A 22,582-nucleotide genomic window follows, 5' to 3' on the forward strand; every position below is an offset into this window, starting at 1 on the left:
TAAAACAGATTCGTGGAAAAAAATCATTAAATTACTCATAAATTTGCTTAGCTTGTTTTCAATTTATCTATAGTACCAAATGATTTGGCGAATTCCTTTGAAATGTCTTATTGTCTCTATCTTACGCTATTGATATCTTTTGAGGGATGTTCATTTGCCAAAACATCGTCATCTACACCTCTGGCTTCAAAAAACGTTTTTTTTTTTTAAGTTTTCCTGCATATCAAACAACATCGAGTAGTAGGTTGATGTTAGTTAAGTTTCAAATTCTTCACAATTTTTCGTCATTGCTTTCATTGCTTTTTTAATTTGAATTAGGGTAACGGCACCAGTAACAGACATGCCTACGACATCGTTCTCAGGTTAACTCAATTTTTTGAGCACTTTAATGTATTTAGACTGTTTGAATTATTTTTCTCTCATGAAACTACATTTCATCTAAAGTTTGGCTGCTTCTAGATCCTTTGAATTAGTTAATTCTATTTTTATTTGCTCAATTTCGAAAAAGGATCGGATCTCTAGTAACAGACACCGACAATTCTGATGATACCCAGCAAGAGATACAAGGGCACCCATATGCAAAATTTTAAGAGCGGCACAGATATGTTCCCCATGGCTTAGCAGGATATTTTCCCCATAGAAATCGATTTCAGTACAGATTAGAGTTATTAAAATTTGACATTTTTAATAACTTATTCATAAATTGCTGAAGAAATGTTTTTTTACATTTTTGCAAAGAAAAAAGTACTAAAAGCAAGGAAGTTCTAATTTCAAAGGGGGGGGGGCTTGAGCCCCTCATTGCCCTCCTCATATGGGCGCCCTTGAACAGATAGGATGAGGAAAGGACAGAATTCCTCTTTTCTCTTCAAAATGTGCAAAAGTTCTTTATTTTTAGATCTAAAACCTTATTAAAATCAAAAGAACACGAAACACTGGCAGACCTCGTGGTAGCTCTTCATAACCTTCCACCACTGCCTTGTAAATGCCCACTGGCTCATAAAATTCACTCTGATAAACACTAGATGGTTGCACCGTATTCATGTGCCACAGCAACATCGGTTTTATCCGCCTAAAATTCTTATTATTTAAACCCAAACTTAGGACTGTCTGTTACTGGACCTTAGTCTGTTACTGGTGCTATTACCCTAGCATGAATTTGAGGTACAATTTAATCGGAAATAAGTATCTCGGAAATAATAACATTGACGCCAACGAATATGTAATCTTTCAATGCTGCTCTAACTACAAATTAAAAAAAAAGGCCGCCCTCATTTACTTTAAGGATTTAATAAATACGCACATACATACGTACATACGGATGTCACGAGAAAACTCGTTGTAATTAACTCGGGGATCGTCGAAATGGATATTTCGGGTGTCTGTACGTTCCAAGGCGTATATCCACGTGTTGTCGGGTCAAAAAAAAAAAAAAAAAAAAACTCAGCATTTATTCGGGGATGAGCAAAATGGAAATTAAGGCCGATATTTGAGTGAAATTTTTTTCGCGATTACAATACTTCCGTTTTTGTAAAAGGAAGTAAAAAGAAGCCCGGAGTCGGTGTCAACATGCTTTCTAACGACTCCGACTCCGAATCCTTTACCCCAAAATCAGTCCGACTCCGACTCCACAGCCCTGGTTATAAGGCTTCGAGATTATCACGAGTTGGACATAGAAAATAATAAGAAAATAATACAAACCAGTTCCGATTCCAGAGCAATCGCAACTCGGACAAGGTTTCGAGCCGAAGTTGACCGCGCAGGGAGCGCAAACGGGTATGGAGCACTGGATCCCTGTTTTAAAGACACATAATATGCGTTAGAATAGTGAACAAGACAGCAATATTACTTAACTATTTCTAAAGGAAGTTTTTTAAATAATTCTCTTTCCAGCTCTGGGGTCCCTGGTCCCTGTCAGTGAAGTCTACGGTGTCCAGCTTACCTCAGCGATAGATGAAGCAGCAATCACGACCGACGCAGCCCTGCGCATCACACCTCTGCTCATCACCGGCTTTTTTGAGAATTTTCACTGATACAAGACAAGTATTGTCCAGGCGATCTCGAATTTGAAACTGTAAAACAAGTCTCAACCAACCCATTTTCTGCCACAAACTCGAGTGTTTGGATACTAACTTAACATCAATTAACACAGGACTTAATCTTGTCCCTGCATGCCAGCCAGTCCAATTGAACATTTTTTTCGTGGTGGGGAGGGATGTCACGAAGACATCCCTCCAAAGCCAAAGGGCGAGAAAGGAGAGCTACGAAATCTTCCTCATGAACACAGAGCAACTCTGAGGGGTCGGGAGAGGAGAGGTGGCAGAAGGACCAACGTTGGAGATGCTGGGGGCCGACCGACGCTGGCTGGCAGCAGGGGGTGAGTTTCTCTGGAATTCTTCTTTGTATCTGAGTTATGTAATTATAGGAATTCAGTGTGTGAAATGAATAAAATAATTTAACGTGTAATTAGACTTCGTTTGGTTCTTGACCATCGTTGTGTTTTAACTTGTTTGAGCGTTGGTTCACTAGAAACGGCTCCTGTCCCTCCTCTTGGGCGGTTACGTGTGTACAGTTGTGTATGTGTAGGCTTGTGTGTGTACGTAGACCTGTGTGTATGCACGTTGGCTTGTGTGTATGTGAGTGAGTGTATATGTGTATGAGCGTGTGAGTGTGTAGGACAGGGACGCCACCGACCAGGAGAAGCCGCGCATGCAGAGGACGGTGGAGTGTACCAAAAATTATCACTCAGTTGACAGTTCATTTTTACGATCTAGCTTGCGATATTATCCGTTGAACGGACCATACAGGTTAAAAGTTATAGAGTGGCTATCTAATGCCTTCCCAATAATATGTTAGCCTCTGAATTGAGCAGAGTTCCATTCAACTGAGCGGAACACGAGTTCTAATTTTTTGAGCAATCACGATTGCTTATTGTTCTCACTTGACAGTCCTTGATGTTCCGGTTCCTTTTTCAGCTTGGACCAGGCCTGCAGCACCACCGGCGGCGGCGCGGCTGGTCCTGAGCACTGTCCCCGGAACCCACTTTTGCTGGGCGGTGGCGTCCATGTCCTACACACGCATGCTCATACATAGTCGCCTACGCGCGCACGCCTTTACACACATACACACGCCTACGTGTACACACGTAAGCCTACACACACACGCACACAACTATATACACGTAAGCACCCAGGAGGAGGGACATGCTTGGGCGGGGGAGCCATTTCTAGAAACAATAACTCTAACCAGTAGAGTCTTGTCGCAACTCGTGATTGCGAAAAACATAATTTGAATTCAAAGTTTCGGAATTCAAATTACAGCTAATTTTTTTTTTTACTTTTCCTCTTCATTCAGACAGACTCGTCTTAACTGGACGTTTGTCAATTCCATAACATCCATGGTCAAACTGTACAAATGGTTGTTTTTTCACTGTGATTTTTTTTTTCTTTGAAATAGCATTACCTCCCATCGGGTTGTCACATGAGCAGCTTGGACATTGTCTTGTGGTGAAATCAATTCGACAGCCAGATGGACATTGCACGGGCAAGCATTTAACGGGGCCGACATCTAAAGAGAAAGAAAATGACATTGCAGGTTGCAGCCTTCCCAATCTTTTTAGTGCACTCTTAGTGTCAGTCCAATAATGATGCCATTATTATTATTATCACTAGAAAACCTCCCGTCACATACACAAACAAGGTATGACGGGTGAAAATTTGCTTCTACATTTGAACGCAGCTATTGCCTGTTTTAACCCGAACTCCAGTGAAAGAACCCTAAACTCCAGTAGGTAGCGCTCATTGTTGGCCTTTTTTTTTTTTTTTTTGTTTCTTCATTCTCCTGAAATGACAGTCTTACCAGTAAAACAATTAAGTTTCCGGATCGAGTTCAGCCTTGTCACGATAAAGCATTTCCCTGCATGTTAAACATTATCAAAATTATCAAATTATCATGCCGCGGTGCGAGTTTCATTGTTGAAACAAACGGGTTACTCGATCATCGGCTATTATTTATATGAGAATTATTATGATTTTTATTTCAATATTACGGGGATCCGCCCAATGCTTGCTACCAAAGATTACTGCGTAATCTTATGCGGTCCGCAAAAATTTAAATCGTCTCTTAAGAAGGATCAATTTAAAAGACACGTTACGATTAGAACAACATAGGAATCGTACTCCACTTCCCGTAGAAAATAAGAGTTTCAGTAAAGAGATCATTAAGTTTAGTAATATATTAAAATCCCACTCCAATTCGAATTCACTAAAAGAATTTGATAAAAATATGTGTTACAAAATTATTTTTAAAGAAACGCTTAAAAGAGTACCCCTCGACCAGTGTCCGAGCTAACTTGAACCAAATTCACAGCTTATAAGACCCACTAAGGATAGCAAAATGGCCGATTTGAATACTGTTAAAAAAAAACCTGAAAATTCAGGTAGTTTTCTGACTGATTTTAAAAGAATATTTCCGTAATGCTTCAAAACGTATTTTTTCCTTACAACAACGGAAATATCACGAAAGGAAATACCGAAAACGAATTTTTTTTCCATTTCTAGGGTTGCCGCTGTGCTGTACTTTGTTAGCATTCTGATTAGCCTTCAAGTTATGATAAACATCACTTTTTGATAGTGCTTATTAAATCGCACTGTTACATTTTGTTAATTAAAAGCTTATTTAGAATAACAACTCAGATGTCGTAGACAAAATAGATAGCTTGCTATTTCATGTATGGAGAGTAATATACTCGTATGTCGAAATTGTTTTTACGCCTTTGGGTTTTGTAGGTTTGAGAAAATGTTCGCGCTATTTTCGTTCGCGCTATATTGTGTGTTCTAGCGGTGAGAATAGTTTTAGGATCTCGTGTTATCCATTTAAAATAAAGGATATTAAATTACTTGTATCCAGATGCAATGGAGATACTTAAATTTAGCACCGCTGGTCACATGTAAGTATTGTTGAATATCTTTGAACATGTTAATGTACAAATGTATTTTTCTTGTTAATATGTATTTGATAGAATTCCGATGGTAGCCTGATTTAGAATTTATAGAACTATTATAAAGTTATTGTACTCTTGAAACGCATTGTACTCTTGAAAGTCATTAAAACGTTAAATACCAACATTTCGTATCAACTGGAGATTATCGTAGTGTGCGAGCAAGACAAAAAAAAATCACTCTTTTTTTTTTTTTTTTTTTTGACAGATTGAAAGTAAACATTTCAAATCTCTAAATAAAAGTATTTCTTGCTGTTATATTTTTTGCGAAAAGGCATAGCAGAGTGTTAATCTTTGAAAATACAATTAAAATTTTGACAAGTTTTCTTGACTACTTAGAAATCTGGAAACAGTCATTACTCCTTTCAGGATTTCATTCATAATAATAAATATAAATTACTTAATTTATTTTATTAGGATCTCATCCAACAACTTATTTGAGATTATTGCAAGTTTCTTGTAAAAACATTTCGGGTAAAACGAACTGATTGATTGGTTTAGCCTAAGTATAATGATTATGCTACTAAAAATCTATGTTACTGTTCCAATGAGTGATAAATGCGGAAATCACCGGGGGGGGGGGGGGGTCACATCATCTGAGCTAAAAATTTTTCACGTGTATGTCAACGATTCTGTTTTTTAACACAGTAAATTGGTATGCGGTACTCTCCATCAAGTATATTATTCCATGATAAAGTCAAACGGTTTTTAATGGTATTTTATTTGACTCATTCTGCATACATGAAAAATATTCTATTTTTTATGTATGCTTTTTCCATGCTATGCCAGAATATGTACGAGGGGATGTCGAAGGAAATATCGAACAGTATCAGCATCAAAAATTGGTGTTATATTCAAATTCACTATTTTCCTTGTTGGTACTTTTCAATTATTTTTATTCATCTGAAGGTGTTGAAAATTTCGTGATAGATACTTGAAGAAGAGCTGTATGGTAGGTAAGTTATCAAGCAAAATTTTCACTTAAAATATATTTGAATAATAAATACAAATAATAAAATAATAATATTTTTTGAATTGTTAACTATTTTTCTACTATATCATTTTAAAGATAAGATAAAAAAACGAGAATGAAATTTCAGTAAAATATGTGAAAATGAGAAACGAAAAATTATAGCGCAACGAAAAATCAAGAACCGAAAGTTCTGTAAAGATACAGAAAATTTGAAAACGGAAAAAAAGATGAACGGAAAATTTAAAAACGGAAAAAAAGATCAACGGAAAGAAGAGAAATGGAATTTTCGATAAATCACGGGAAATTTATAATCGGAAGAACGGAACTAAACGGCGAAATGGGAAATGGAACTTCTGTTAAGTCGCGGAAAATAATTTAACGGAAACGTAATATTTACGGCAACTTTGCTGCCGGTAGTTAATCCGTTATTTTCAGGAAATTTTTTTAACAGTGTTCGTTTGAAAAATCGTTTTCAAATTCGTTGTCTCTAGTATTATTCAACTCTTTAGTTCTGGAATTGAAATGAATTGAGAATAGGACTTTCGCTAAATTAGTAACACTTATATCTGCTGTTCTAATTAATTGAGAAACTTGGAACAAGCTTCATCTGATGCAGAAGAAAAAGCTCTTTCGAATGACGTAGGATGTTAAGGGATGTGAGAAAATGTTCACCTCTACATTACCCTCTAGTCAATGTATGTGAAATTTTAGTTTGAAAAAATAATTACAAAATAATAATGATAATAATAATAATTCGAAATTTAAAAATTGAATCCGAGGTGCAAACCCCCCAGCGCTTTAAGTAACGTTGTACCAAATTTCAAGGCCTGTACGCAGGCGCGACACAGAAATCCTTTCACCATTTCTTTGACGTTAGTTTATTTTTTAATATAGAGATATTTGACTCTTCTCCCTCTTTTAAAAACTGTCGAACTCCAACTTACCTCCTTTTCTCCATGTTCTGCTATATTGGATAGAGCAGAGGTTCTCATACTTTTCCGATATGCCGCACCCTTTAATGAATTAGATTCCTTTCATGACACCCTAGTTTATCTCTACTATCTACATATACACAGGGGCTTGCACACGGGGATGGGGGGAGAAGGGACACCTGTTGGCCACAGTGGTGTTCCCATAGGGTATACAGTGACCGCCGCTTATTAAAATCACATTCGTTCTCAAGGCATTTGATTTTATAAAGCGGCTGATTTTATAAACCGGCATTTTAAAAAATGAAAGGTTTTGAAATTCAAATACTTTATTATTATTATTTTTTTATTTTTTTTAACACATTTGTATTAAAATATTGGCGTATTGCAGTTTAATTGATAGAATTGGAGAGTTAAGATTCAATATCGTTTGGGAGTTCACTAAATGTTTTGTAACGTTCAACACTATGTTTTCTTCTTTGCTCTAAAGTGCATCGTATATGTTTAAGCGCTTTTCTGAAATCCATTGAAGAGGAAAATTTGATGCTGAGATTTCCTCATCTTCTTTCACTTCTTGGTGCTTCTTTATCATTTTTTTACGCATAATGTCCAAAATTTTGATTTTATAAAACGGCGATAGTGATTTCATTAAAAGATGGTTTTACCATGTTTTGCTATTGCAATGATTCTGTTCTTCCAGATTTGATTTTAAAAAGTGGCTGATTTTATAATTCAGTGATTTTATTAGTGGCGGGTACTGTACTCCATATACGCTGTATACTCTTGAAAATGTTTTAGAGATATAGCGTATACCCTCAAGCTTCAAAAGTTTTCATATTATGACACATTATGTATGTGATCGCATACACATATTGTGCGTAATGGATCACCGAAAGTATACCCTCAGAAAAATTGATGAAAACATCACTGGTTGGCCCGGGCACGAGCCTGAAGGGGGACTCATATTTTTTACACAAGACGTGAAATATAGGGTTAAACAATATGGAGAGGGGCCCGGAAAAGTCATTTATGACGGGCCTCAAAATTTCCGTGCACGCCCATGCATATTACATATCGAATTCCACGCGGGGTTTGGAAGCTTTATTGAAAGAAATATATTGTGAATACAGCAACAACGCTGACTTTACTGGAGAGTACTGTACAAAATTTGCCCCCGAAAGGCTCGGTATATGGACTGTTCATATTGCGGCAGATACCAAGTCTAAAGTCTAATTTTTGTTTCACTCACTGCAACATACCACGATCAATGTTAGAAAATGCGGTTTTGGTCTTTTGGCGTAAATCTTACAAATCATAACCTTGGGCACAAGCTCCCGATCTTTGATGTATCACCATAAAAAATCGCGTGGAGTTAGGCCCGGAGAGCTCGGCGGCCACGGAAGGAAGTGATAGACTTGTTGATAATCTTGCAAATCAGCACCTTGGGCACGAGCTCACAAACTTTGGTGTAATACCATAAAGGAATCGCGTGGAGAGCCACCAGAGAGCTCGGTGGCTACGGAAGAAAGCGATAGCCTTGGTGATAGTCGTCATCGGAATTTCGCCCAATCCAACGACTAGGAAGCTCGTTATTGAGAAAATGGGGGTTGGGAGGGTCTGTAATATAATGAGAGGTACCGAATCTTGTTGAAAAATGAACAACCATTGGTAGTTACACGTTCTAGCGAATGATTCTTCTGTCACTCGGAAACTTAGGAAAGGTTCACAAATCGAATATTTGGGAAGCAAAACGTGAACACTTTCTTTTCTAGTAAAGTCTACGTTGTTGCTGTATTGGTATACATGTTTCTTTAATAAGCATTTCAAGCTCTGGAGGGGATTGCCACAAATGCCGGACGCATATAAACAACCTCTACTCAGCTAGAGACCTTATAATAGTTTCGGGACTCCTGATTGGGCAGTCGACGCAAATGTGTCTGCGATGTCTTTTCCCCATCCAACGTATTGAACAAATTTCGTTCCTTGGAGGTTCTGAATTTACGTTTGAATGTTTTAAATTCTCCCCCTCTGCTCGAAGAAGGTCTAGAAAACATGTTTTGTTACGAAATGAAACAATAATTAGAGCGTGCAAAACAAGCTATACAGAAGACGGATGATGCTTTCAAGCGGCAGCCAATCAGCGGTGTCCAAATTTTTACATGGTCTCTAGCAGAGTAAAGGTTGTTTATATGCAGCCCGGACACTTCGCGGTACTGCTTGCCAATTCTTGCGGCACTCCAGTGTGCCGTGGCATCCAGTTTGAGAACCTCCGGGATGGACAGACAAAAGTATTTTTTAACTAAAATGTGTGATGCCCACTGGCAGATCTAAGAGGGAGCAAGCCATGGGTGCCCATATAAGGGGTGGGGCAAGTGGGGACTCCAGCCCCCTACCCTTAGAAATTAGAGCTTTCTTGCTTTCAGTACTTTTTTCTTTGCAAAAATGTAAAAACATTTCTTCTCCAGCCATTAATGAATAAGTTATTAAAAATGTCAAATTTTAATAACTCTAATCTGTACAGATATCGGTTTCAATCTGGAAAATATCTGAATCCCCCCCCCCCTTAAAAAATTGCATATGGGCGCCTATGGAGCAAGCCAGGGATCTTGCTCCGGACGGCAACTCGTAAAGAGCTCAAATTTAACCCTATTTCAGTGGGTTGTTTTCGATGAAATTCTGAATAAATACTTGAAAGAAGGTGAGTAAGAGCAGCAGTTTTGAGAATTGACACCACTCGAGATCAATTGTTAGGGGTCGTTCAGAAGTTTGCAACATTTATCTGTAATTGTTCATTGTGACTCATCATTAAAACAGATTGTTTACGAATAAATCACTTATGATTCGTCGACTAGCCATGGCTGATATCTTTCTAAATTTTCAAGATATTGAACTTTTTTTTTTTTTTTTGTGAGTTGAGGAGGTCCCTAATCTGGGCAAGTCACTACTGTGATAGGAACAGGGAACCCTCGGGTGTGATGTGAGTTGAGGAATCTACTTGTGTTTTTAATTAAAAAGGTTATAATTGCGATCTTTCGCACATGCGCAGTGAAAAGTTAATTACGTTAAAAGTTCATATTTCATCAAATTTTAATCTCATACTTCTCTTGTATATTATCAAGTTTTCTGACAATTTGTTAAGGTTTGATGGCAAAATGTGCATGTTATGCCATCAAATAAAATTAGCAGTTTCGAAAGAAATGTTTATATCTTCATGCTTATCAGTGGTACTTTCTCGAAAGTTCGTAAAATAGTTGTACACAACAGGCTTTCTTATTCCTAGCTACTTACGATAAAGCATGATCAAAAAACGTTTTTGTTTTCTTCAATTTGTTGCCGATCCCCGAAATGTATGGGAGATTTTCTTTTTATTGGAAAATACCAGCTGGAGCATAACTTTTATGTGACCAAAATTAGAGAACAGTTAGTCCTTTATCTCTCAAGAAATCCGTAAAAAAGTGAATTTTTGAAAGCGCCCCAATATTTGTGGTGATACAGGTGTATGTTGTATGTGTACCTTAAAGAAAAATACATTTTAAGTGAGTTTTAAATAACTTATTTTGAGTACAATAATCTTTTTAATTACAGGACAGTATCTGTACTTATATTCTGAAAATGACTCAGGACCATCAGGGGTGCCCCCTGGGAGGGGGGAGGTCATGGCGCAGACTGCGCCATTGAAATTTTTAGGGGGGGTGTTTTGAGGGGTATTTCTCTCCTTTGGGGGCTTTTTTCGCTTGTTTTTTTGGGGGGGGGGTCTTTATGTTATTTAGGAGGGAGGGCGCGACTTTGCTCTTAGGTGGGGTGGGCAACCCCGGGACCATATTGTGAAAGTGTTGATTTGCTCATCGCTTTCACTGCCCTCCTCGAAGTTCGATGATCTGCACTTCCACCGAGCGCCAACAATATTGAGTCACACTTTACGATTTTTAGAAATACATTCAGGGCATCATCGCTTCATGAACAACCGGTTAAAGTTCATATTCGAAGAAAATATAGCTGATACCTTTGGGTGGGCATTCGCATTGAGGACATGGACCAGCTTGTGGGTCGTATTTCAGGCGACATCCAGGATCGCAGTGTGGGGTCGAGCACAATGGGTCACAAATGCAAGTTGGGCAACCACTTCCGAAGTAAGCCACGTGACACAACGGTCCGCATTCGACGGGGGCGCACTGAATGCTTTGAGGGTCTGTAATAAAAAGAAAAACTTTCTTCACATTTAGTTGTGCCTCGCAACATCAAGGTGCGATAGAATGGTAAGTCTCGTTGCAACAATAACACTTTGATTTCTCCAATGCAAAAATATAATGTGTATCGCTCGGTACAAGAAAGAAACTCTCTCCTTTTTTCCAACCTTGAGATATGAAAAATGTACAGTATTGGCCAGAATGGATGACTCACCAAAAAAACTGTGATGTTTATGAATGCACAAGAATAATAGCATTTTACTAAATGTTTATTTAATGGGAATGATTAATTTTAGTTATATGAGCACATTATACATAAATAATTGAGAAAAGGTTCAATATTTGGTGTGGAAACCTTTTTTTTCCAATACAGCTTGGATACGATTAGGCATTGAAATACATAATTTTTCGCAATAGTCTGGTGTAACTTCTGTAATCCGCACTTGTTTTATAGTTTCTCTTAAGTCCAAAAGTGAGGTGGGGTTACGCTTAGCAACTTTGCGCTTTAAAATTACCCAGCAGTTCTCGATTGGGTTTAGATCTGGGAAATTTCTTGGCCACAGCTCAAGGATCGGAAAACCCTTTTTTGCAATATATGTCGTAACAGATTCACATAGGCGGATTTACGGGGGTGCGCCGCACCCCCAAAATTTTTGATTGGGTTATGAAAAAAAATTAGTTTAGTACATTTCACTCAGAAATGCGGTTGGGGGAAAAAATTCATAGCTGCTATACTAGTAAATTTACTTGAATCCAGTGTATCACCACACGTCGCTAGTGAAAGTAATTTTATCCATTTGGAAAAAAAAAACCCCTAATAAATAATTTCATGCTAAATAAAGAAACTTCTCAAACAATTTATTGTTCAGTGCTGAGTTATTGTATAGAATAATTGCATGTTCTGTAATTGGGTGTTTATTCGTATATCAATACAAATTCTTCTATTTTAAAACAACAATGGCTAATAAAGTCCAAAAAAAAAAATGGCTATTGCAAGAAACTTGATCAATAAAATCTACACCGAAATCAACCGAAAACCAACAATTTTGAGGTAAATAATCAAAAATTTTTGAAGGAGAACTTCCGGACATTTTGCTGCAGTTGCGCATCCAGGGGGGAAGGGGCACAAGACTGCTGAGTAGATGTTTAAAAAAAACATTCTTTATTATTGAAGAGAAGAAAAAGATCATATTTTGGGAAAACGCAGTTATTTTACGAAAAAGAAAAAGAATGTTGGGGAAAAATCTTAATTTTTCTTTCAAAAAGAAATATTGACATATAAATTTTTCAACAGCTTCAGATTATTGGCGGCGAATTATGTGCCTTCTCGCACAATCCTCTTTTTTTCATATCTCCCCCTCCCTTTTTTTTTTTTTGATTTTTTTTCTATTTCGTTTTCATTTTTTCTATTAACCCTCAAAATGTTTTTTCTCCAAAGCCCTTTCTCCAGTTACAGTTATAACAGAGTACCTCAAATTTCGTTTCTTGGGCTTCACTTTCGAAAAATTTCCAAGGAAGATCTTCTAATCACCTAAATACATCGAAAATCGTTTAAAATTGCGTTTTTAGAGCTTCAGTTTTGAAAAACTGCAGTGTTCCTAACGTTACCAAATATGGTCTTACACTCATGTGTTACTTACACCATGTAACTTACACCATGACTTTAATTTTGGAAAATATTCGAACAAGGGCCTATCACCCCCCTTTCTCTATTATCATCAAATAGTGTTAATATTTTGGTTTTGAAAACTACTATGTCGAAATATTTAAGTGGGATAATCCTTTTTTTTAATACCATGGATTATTGTAGAAGAACTTCATTTTTAGGACTTCAATCTCGAAAATTTTCCAGGGGAGAGCTCCAGAACACCCCGTCCGGTAACAGCATCAAAAATTGTCCCCCGTAGTATTTTTGGAACTTCAAATATGAAAAGTTAAAGAGGTAGCATGGATGAGGGGAGGGGGTTACGTATTTCTATCTGCTTTTCAACAAACAATTGGAGACAGTCTATGAGTCTCATTCATAACCCAAACTATAAATATGGACTATAATCACATTTATAAAACTAAAATTTCTAAAAATAGCCTTGGAACCACACGTACCTTTCTTGCCTCTAAAATATCACCAAGAACTGTAAAACTGCGTTTTCAAAACTACTATTTCAAAATTTTTCTGGGGCGTGAATCTCATTTCAAACCAGTAGCTAGATTCACCCATTGCTTCTAATATGGACTTTCGTTTAAGACTTTTTCTGCAGTTTGAAATGTTAAGAATTGCCCATCCCCTAATCTTACTAAATATGGTTTACATCGCGTTTTTATAGACTTGTAAGTGTGTCCCGTCCTAAAATTATTTTCTGATTTCGCCACTGCCTTGTTATTCCGGGAATACCCCCCCCTCTCAGATCCCTGTTATTGTTGCACCCCCAAATATTTCGGCCTAAATCCGCCTATGCAGATTCAGTCTGGCGGCAAGGTGCTCCATCATGTTGGAAGTGTGTGCACTGGTTGATATTCATAAACGTTGGTAACTTCTCTTTTAGCAGATCGAGATAAACAGTTCCATTAATTAATTGATATGCCTTCAGGCATGAACCACAATTCACATCTTCCCTTGGCACAAATGGCTCCTCAGATCATGAATTTTGCAGCATTTTTAACGGTGGGAATACTGTAGAGTTGACAGTATCTTTTATTGGGAGGTCGCCGTATGTTTCAAAAAATGCATAAAACTGCGATATTGAGTCTCGTCAGAAAACATCGCATGTTTCCATTGCTCCGCAGTTAACCCTCGATAATTTTTACAAAATTTCAGTCGGTCAGCAATGTTTTTAAGAGACAACTTAGGCTTCTTAGTAGGATTGTAAGACTTTAAATTGGCATTGAAAAGCCTCCTGCAGATTGTCCTTTGGCTAGGGAAATTATTATCTTTTGGTAAACCAGCTTGGATTGCTTCCTCTGATTTTCTGGGTGACTTCTTCGGGGCCAAAATTATAGAATCATCAATGCGCTTGCTTGTGCTCTTGTGACGACCTTTTGGCTTTGAATATCCATAATTTCCGTTTTAAAATTACTTATAGACTTGGAAACTGTCTTTTGTGCCAATTGTAATCGGGTAGAACTTCCCCAAGCACTTTTACCTTCTTCTCCCAGAATCTTTACTTGTGCATGCATTTCGCGTAAAATTCTTCTACTGGGCATTTTGATATTATTTTACCCTTCTGCAAAAATTTATGCGTCAATACACGGCGAACACATCTAATAAACTAACCAAATGCCAAACAAGAACACAATCACTTTCACAGTCGGCCAAAACAAACATCTGGCGCCAATACGTTAGTACTGTTTGACCACGGATTGTATGTAATTTGACAACGTGCCAAGTGAAGAAGATTCCATCTGAATGGATCCAGCAGGGGAGAACGGAAAATAACGATGGGATTTTTATGCACACGTTTTATAATGTTACTAATACCTTATTTATTTATCGCATTCTCAAAAATAAAATAAGGGGAAACAAAAATAATTACCATGGAAACAACAAAAAGAAAAGAAAATATTTTCATTTCGTTCAGGAACGTAAAAGCAAAATGGTTAGCTCAAAACTTTGTTGTGAATAAATAAATCATGTAATTTTTGCCGTGAGAATATAGATCAAATATAGTTGAGACTTAAAAAATGTTGCTGTGAGCAAATTTTCATTTTTACAAAACTAAGGCTAAATAGTAGAGGCAAAAGTGCGCATCTGAAACAAACCAACTAACACTCCTATAAACTAATAGATACGTCCATTTCCGCCTATAAACCGGATATTAGCATTTCCATGTAATCGATGGTCACACAGTATGATTGGGAAAAAACAAGTGAGTCATCCATTCTGGCCAGTACTGTATCATTTAAAAAAATATTTAAGTTCTTGCCCTTCAAATTCCACGTAATTCTGAAAAAAAAATCCTTTGTAATTATTTACTAGTGTTAAAAGAGCACGCGTCCCATCCTTCGTATGCACCAGGCAAATGTTTTCCCTCTCACCTGTAAAGTAGCGATTATGTGACTAACGTTAGTTTTGCTCTGAGATAGTAAGATGAATGTAATGTGTAATGAATATAAATTGTAGATGAAGTAAAACGGGCAGAGTTTTTCAGAACTGAAATAGATGCTACACATGATATTATTTCAGTCGTCGATCAGCTGTTATATCCGTCCATTCCATGGCGAAATAAAGTTTACTGTTGTAGTTGTCTTGTGCCAGCTAGGCTGGAAATTTGGGGTGCGCTGCTTCACTTTTCCAACTGTACCATAATTTGGTGGGAAGTCCGACTTCCACAGTACACACCAGCCATAAGGACCCGTTTATAGGGTAGGAAACCATTCACAGCATAACAACACATTCACACAAAGGAAGGCAAAGGACAAAAGAAAGAAAGTACATCCATGTCCGAGCCAGGATTCGAATCCAGGACCTCCTCATTGCAGTCAGATTCCTCTGAGCACTAGACAAGGCTGGCGGCGAAATAAAGGTAAAGCTATTTAATAGCCTAATAGCCAAGAAGATAATAGAAACACTTGGGAGAAGGACACAACTTACTAGAGAGAGAGACAGGAAGAACTCAAAAAGCTGGACTTTGCAGCCACGAAAATTGTTGGATGCCCATTTGGGACAACACATATGAGAGGACAATATCATGGATGGTTCTCCCAATCGAAAAAGACAGCCGTACTCTGAGTTGGCAAGACATTTCGTAAGTCTGCTGCAAATAATCGCTACTTTCATCTCAGAATCGTATACGGGAAAGTAAGTGTAGACTACGATAAACTATGAATCTGAAATGGGACAGATAAAAAAAAGACTTAAGACTTAAGAGGGAAAGCTCCTTTATCTCTCATTCCTACCTCTTCAAGTTTCTAAAGCCTCAATGTCAAAAAAAAGTTTCCTAGGAAAGCCTCAGGAACCTCCCCCATTCCCTAACGTCTCCACACATAGCGTAGAAATACGTTTCTCAGCCTTCAATTTCGAAAAATTTTATAGAAAAAGCAGACATATGTGATTTAAGGTTGTGTGCACTTCAACGTAAACGCTCCTAACGTGTCACTATATAAGCCTAAAATTGTATTTTTAAAGCTTCATTGACAAAAATCTCTAGGGACAGCCCCTGCGAATTAATCTTAAATTAATCTCAAAAGTTAATCTTAAAAACTTTCCGAGGAGGGTCCAGGTCCCATTTTATAACATTACTTCCAAAGATAGTCTGAAAATGCACATTAAAGATTCGCAATTTTGGTAGACTACCGGGGGACATCTCTAAGTCTCCTCCCCCTCTTTAACTTAACGTCTTGAAATATAGCTTCAAATTACACTTTTAAAACTTAAATTTCGACGAACTTCCAAGAGAGGATTCTGGAATGATATCCTTAATCGCAGAACGCCCTAACGTCACCAAAGATAGCTTACAACTTCGCTTTTAGAAATTTCCGTATGAGAACCCTCGAGCCCTTCTTACCAAAAAACTCGATTCTGACTTTATATTCAAAAAAGATTTTTAGGGGGAATTTCTAACCTCCCACCCCTTATTTTTCCTTTCGTTACCAAACAAAGCCTAGAGAGTTAATTTTAGAACGTCAAATTCGCAAAATGTTTGGAGAAGAGCATCTGATTTTACTTTTGGTAACTAATATCGAGACTGGGGGCCTCCGCGGCTCTGTGGTAGAAGCTACGTCTTCTATGCCGGAGATCGTGGGTTCGATTCCTGCCAGTGCCCTGGGTGTTATTTCCGCCTCTTTTGTTGTAAATCTTTTCCTGTGTGTGTCCTGACGCAAGGCGCTTTGTACGCAGTCCTCAATGTATGTGAAGCTGCTTAGCTTCTGAATAAAAATAAAGCAAAAAACGTCAAGACTTTCTTCTAACGTCACCAACGATAGCCTTCAATTGCCTTGTTCAGACTTCAATCTGATTTCAAATAATTTCCAGACAGGAGCCCTCGAACCTTTGCCATTCCTTCTAAATCACGAAAGATAACTTGGTTTCTTTCAATAGAAATTTTCGCGGGAGAGCTCCTTGGCCCTTTCTTCCGCACTATAGCCTAAAATTGATTTCAGTTTCGGAAAAAATGCTCAAAGGGAAACCTTTCCCCATTTCTTTAGCCACGTCCAAGTGTATAATAATATTTTTTTTTTTTTTTTTTGAAACTTCACTGTCGAAAAATCTCCGAAGGAGATCTGCCGTAATCCCTAACTTCACTAAAGGTAGTTTCAAATTGTGTCTAGTATACCTAAGTTTCGAAAAGTTTCAAAAGGATATCCCCAAGTCGAGCTCCTCTTCCCTAACGTGATCAAAGATAGTTTTGTGTTTTATATAGTTGTCGAAACGATTCCGTCGAGAATTACCGATTCTTCCTTGTTCCACTCAACTTCACCAACCATAGACTTAAATTGCAGTTCTAAAACTTCAAATTTCAAAAAATTTCCGGGAGGAGTCCCAGACATTCTATCGTCAAAAAAAGATGTCCTAAAATTAGCTTCAATTTAAAAAAAAAAAAAAAAAATAATTAAAAATAATCGTGAGAGAGCCCCTACTCTCAAACGTTACCAAAAACTGCTGAACATTGCAATTTTTTGACTTCAATTTTAAAAATTTTGCTGGGAAGGGAACAGGAGCCACTTTATCGTTTCTTTTCTCCGTAGACAAACAAGGGAAGTGCAATGAGGGCGATCCCACCTCCTTTGAGGGACTCTCCACCAGTAAATTTTCCACATTGAAGTTAAAAAATATATATATTTTTAGACAATCTTTGATATTACGGAGATAAAGGAGATTAAAAACCAATCACCGCGCCCTTGAAGATTGACCAATTTCGAAAAAAGATTCTGGGAGATTTTTTCTGGTGCCTCACCTCATTAGTGCCCTTCGTATTTTGTCAGTATTGAAGCCTAAAATTAATGTATTTTAGGACTTTAATTATTAGTTTTTTTCCTTCAAGGCACATTTAAAATATTCTCAGTTTTAACCTTATTTTAAACTTTACAGTTTTTTTCCCCCTCTAAGAAGGATCTCTTTAGCAATCCCCTTTTGGTCTTCGACTTCCTTACAGTTAACGGGATCGTAGATCTTGTTTGACTCCGTCAGACTGTGAAGATAAGTAACAACAACAGTTTAAACAATAACAAATACTCATTCTGTTAGAGATATGCTTTACTACTGTACTACTTATATAGACACACTTATAAAGGATGGCAAGTTTTTCTCCAGTGTACTTACTGTCTTTGCTGGGGCAGATGCAGTCAGGACAGAGTCCCTTTGGATCGGGGTCGACATAGCATCCGAAATCACATTTTGGCGGGGAACACATCGGTTCACAAATGCAGGAAGGACAACCTGTAGCTCCGATTCCTTGTCTGCAAGTCGGAGGACACCGTACGGGGGAGCATTTGACTTGTACATCTGCATAGGGCGAGGGATGGAAATGTAGTACATTGTTAACATACGGTTTGTGGTAATACGGAGATAATTCGGTGGTAGTTCATTGTCCGTTTTTACGAGAAAGCACTTAGCCCTGCCTCGCCTTCTCGAACGCAGAGCTCCATTTTACGTGGGGGTGATCGGTAAACATATCGTTGCCTTAGAGCAACAGTAAGATATCTAGTCCCAGAAATAACTCTAAGATATTTTACTGTTTCTCTGAGGCGACGATATCCACGCGCTTCTAAATGAGACAACCAGACAACCTTAACTTGGGCGTGCATTTTGATGTGCAAAAAAGTTTTAGTGTTCTTTACATCACTTGCTTCACTTGTCTGTTGATATTTTCGTTATTTTACATTTTAAAAACTGCTTGCTTTTACAACAAAATGCTATGATCCGAATATACCTTCTGCCCAAAACAGTGAAATAGAATCATCGGATACCACGTGACGAAGGCGGAGACAAGTGCCATCTCTTGGAAAACGGATTATACATTATGCATGAGCAGGATCGCCGGTTCATCCGAACTGTAGCTAAAGCCCTGGATCGTAGCGACAAGTCCGCCATCTTGGGGTTAAAAACTTTCCTATTTCTGTTGTGATGAATTAGCGTGTTTTGCTTCTTACTTTTGGTTTCTTATTAACTCCATTTTAATCGAAATCAAGAAGAAAACACGCTACTTCATCATAGCAGATGTAGGAAGAAAACGGCATTTAGCCCCAAGATGGCGGACGTGTCGCAAATTAAGTAGCAATCTAGGGCTTTACCATCCGATTTTGAAGGCACAGAACTGTTTCTTTGTGACCTACCTGAAACTTGCTTTCGTCTCAGAGGAAGTATTCTGCAGTATGGCTTTGTAACTTCCGATGGATAAGGATTCCGTTAGTTAAAGAGGGAACGCCGATTTGCTTTGCCAATTACGGGTAATGGCGTTAAGACAAGATAGAAATTTCTCATCTTTTAACCCATCCATAAATGAACTCGTCCAAGGTCAAGAGTCTTACTATTATAGTCATAATATAGAGCAGCATTTTTTAAAATTGTGTTCCGCGGAATACAGGGGTTCCATGGAGATCAATCAAGGGTTCCACGAAACTCTCTTTATTTCCCCTTTTTTTTTAGAAAACTTGAAAAATCTATCAAAATAGCGAATTTTAAAAACTTAAAACCCAAATTTTAAACTTTAAAGGTTTGCTTGTGTCTTGAAAATTTTGCTTTCAAAGTTGTTTTCAAATTTTATTTTTTGTTAATTTTTGAAATTACGTTTTGATATTACAACATTTTATTTGAAATAATATTCACTTTAACTGTAAATAAAACATTTCAAGAATGTTGCTTCGAACTAGACTAGAGCCGCTATATAGATAGGCCGACGCATCAGCTTAAGTTTAGTCATTTTGGATCGGATTTTTCATTGTTGCACTGCTTAGGTTACCACAGTAGTCCGGTCAATTTAGACAATGGAAATAACAAAAATTCCGGGAAAGCTGAATTTTTGTAGAGATCTTGGGTTTAGCATTACAAATAAAGTGCCAAAAGTCCCCGTCGATCCCATGTGCGCTAAAAAAGTTATTCGGGGTCAAAGGTCAAAATTTTAGGTTTTTTGGATTTTTCTCAAAAACGGTAAGTTTTATCGAAAAGTACCTCAGACCAAAGTTGTAGATCTCAAAATTCTCTACAAAAATGGTCCTTATGATTTTTATCTCCAATACCAAACCATTTCCAAGATATTGCTTACTCTCAAAAGACAGCCAGTCACTTACAGAATCCCCTCTACTCGCATGGCCTTGAATAACATCTGGCTATTCTAGTCCGTGTAGCGTCGTTCACATACCCAGGGGTGCCCAACACACTAAGGGCATGGGCGCACCCCTCAATATCGTGGAGCCCCCCCTCAAAAGCAAGAGCCCCCCTCCAAAGACTGAAAAAATACCCCTCAAAACAATACCCCTAAAAATTTCGATGGCGCAGTCTGTTCCATGACCCCTTCTAGGTGGGCTGACGTACATGCTTCTTTTAGAGTTAAACGTGCAATTCGAGTGAATAAACGTATTTATTACAAGCGTCTACTTTTGTTTTAGCCCGGTCAATTTAGACATAAAAATAGTGATCAAATAACAAAAATTCCGGGAAAGCTAAATTTTTGTAGAGACCTTGGGTTTAGCATTACAAATAAAGTGCCAAAAGTCCCCGTCGATCCCATGTGCGCTAAAAAAGTTATTCGGGGTCAAAGGTCAAAATTTTAGGTTTTTTGGAATTTTCTCAAAAACGGTAAGTTTTATCGAAAAGTACCTCAGATCAAAGTTATCAGACCCAGTCAAAGATCTCAAAATTCTCTATAAAAATGGTCCTTATGATTTTTATTTCCAAGACCAAACCATTTCCCAGATATTCCAGAAAAGACAGACAGTCACTTACAGAATCACCTCTAATCGCATGGCCTTGAATAACATCTAGCTATTCTAATCCGTGTGGCATCGTTCACGTACCCGGAAGTGCCCAACCCACTAAGGGCATGGGCGCACCCCTCAATATCATGGAGCTCCCCCCCCCCTCAAAAACAAGAGCCTTCTCCAAAAACTGAGAAAAATACCCCTCTAAACAACCCCTCCCCCTTTAAATGTTTTTTGAGCTCTCAAACTGTAACCAAATTTCAAACAATAAAACATAGTTTGGCAGGCGAGTCGCATTATTATCTTGACTCCTGACAAAGTTTGGCCTTAGTGATACATTGTAGTTAAGATTTCTACATTCTAAAATCCATCTCTCTTGGTTAGACAACAAACTGTGGTTGACGCTTCTTCTTCTAATTTTGCGCGTCGTCTCACTGCTTTAGTATAACGTGAGGTATTGGAAATCATATAATTCAATAGTTACGCAACCAAGCACCATTTCTTTTAAAGTTTTATCTGATATTCCTTTTTTTAAGAAGATGATCCGAGTTTTCCCACTTCTGCTTATCAAAGAACTCAAGTTGAAATCTGGAATTATAAATTTTCGCTGTACAGTCGAATTCTTCAAACTTGTCATCGTATTATGTTTGGATCATCAGCTCTTGCTCTGCAAACTGGTTACTTTGAGAATCTAAAAAATATAACACTAGGTATTGCGGATGACCATCAGAGAACTTGTTTCGAGACGGATTACGACGACCAGTTCGAAGATGTACAAAGAACATTTATAATTCCAGATTTTAATTTTGAAGCTGAGAGAATACTATGAGCTCATTGAGATAAGCAGAACTGGTAAAACTCGGCAGCTCCCTCTTTCAAAAAGGGGACTTCCGATAAAGGTACAGTAGGAAAAGTGAAGCAGCGCATCCCAAATTGCCATCTTAGCTGGCACACAACAACAACAACAGCAACAACTTCCGAAAAAACTTTGAAAGATATTGCTTGATGGCGTACCTACTGAGTAGTATGGCTTTCAAAACCTCACATGTCATACTAAAGCAGCGAGACGATAGATAAAATAAGAGAAAGAAGTGTCAGGTACACTTTGTTGTCTAACCAAAAGGGATGGATTTATTCGATTCAGATTAGAATCTAGAAATATTAAGCCACAATATCATCAAGCCACAATTTCAATCAAGACTGAAAATTATGAGAAGCAAAATAGTTCAATTCGCACGCCAAACTTATGTTTATTGTAATCAATGTGGTTACAGTTTGAGGGCTCAAAACCCATTAAAGTTTCTTTAGCAACGTCTTTTGTTTTAAAGGGTGACTTATGTGGGCTGTTGCAAGCCACATTTATATTCAAAAATTTTTATACTTAACCTTTGTTCTCTATCATAGGTAAATTTGACATTTTGAGCCAAAGTTATGGGCTAAGTGGAGAATTAACATTTTTTTTACTAGATAAGAAATGCTTTTATTGCTCTTTTTTCCGTATCTATGTAAGAATTAATTAATATGAAAGCAAACTTTTACAAATCATAACTTCTAATGTTTTTTCTCTAGGTACGGAGCAACACTGTGTTAATCAATTCTGACACTATATTGGTCAAATTCAAGATTCAACGCATGTGTGGAACTT

The 22,582-nt window shown here is 37.6% G+C and overlaps 1 protein-coding gene across 1 annotated transcript in view; it reads right to left on the bottom strand.

Moving 5' to 3' along the window:
- The window catches only part of LOC129225091 (kielin/chordin-like protein), a 268,146-nt gene that overhangs the window by 124,518 nt on the left and 121,046 nt on the right, over positions 1-22,582 (bottom strand). Inside the window, exons 12-15 of the mRNA XM_054859646.1 lie at positions 18,341-18,523; positions 10,902-11,087; positions 3,460-3,564; positions 1,699-1,791 (exon numbers count right to left, since the gene is read on the bottom strand). Of these exons, the coding sequence (XP_054715621.1) occupies positions 1,699-1,791; positions 3,460-3,564; positions 10,902-11,087; positions 18,341-18,523 (567 nt within the window). The remainder of the gene's footprint in view (positions 1-1,698; positions 1,792-3,459; positions 3,565-10,901; positions 11,088-18,340; positions 18,524-22,582) is intronic.

This window comes from Uloborus diversus, chromosome 6 (genome assembly GCF_026930045.1).
Source record: "Uloborus diversus isolate 005 chromosome 6, Udiv.v.3.1, whole genome shotgun sequence".
NCBI lineage: Eukaryota > Metazoa > Arthropoda > Arachnida > Araneae > Uloboridae > Uloborus > Uloborus diversus.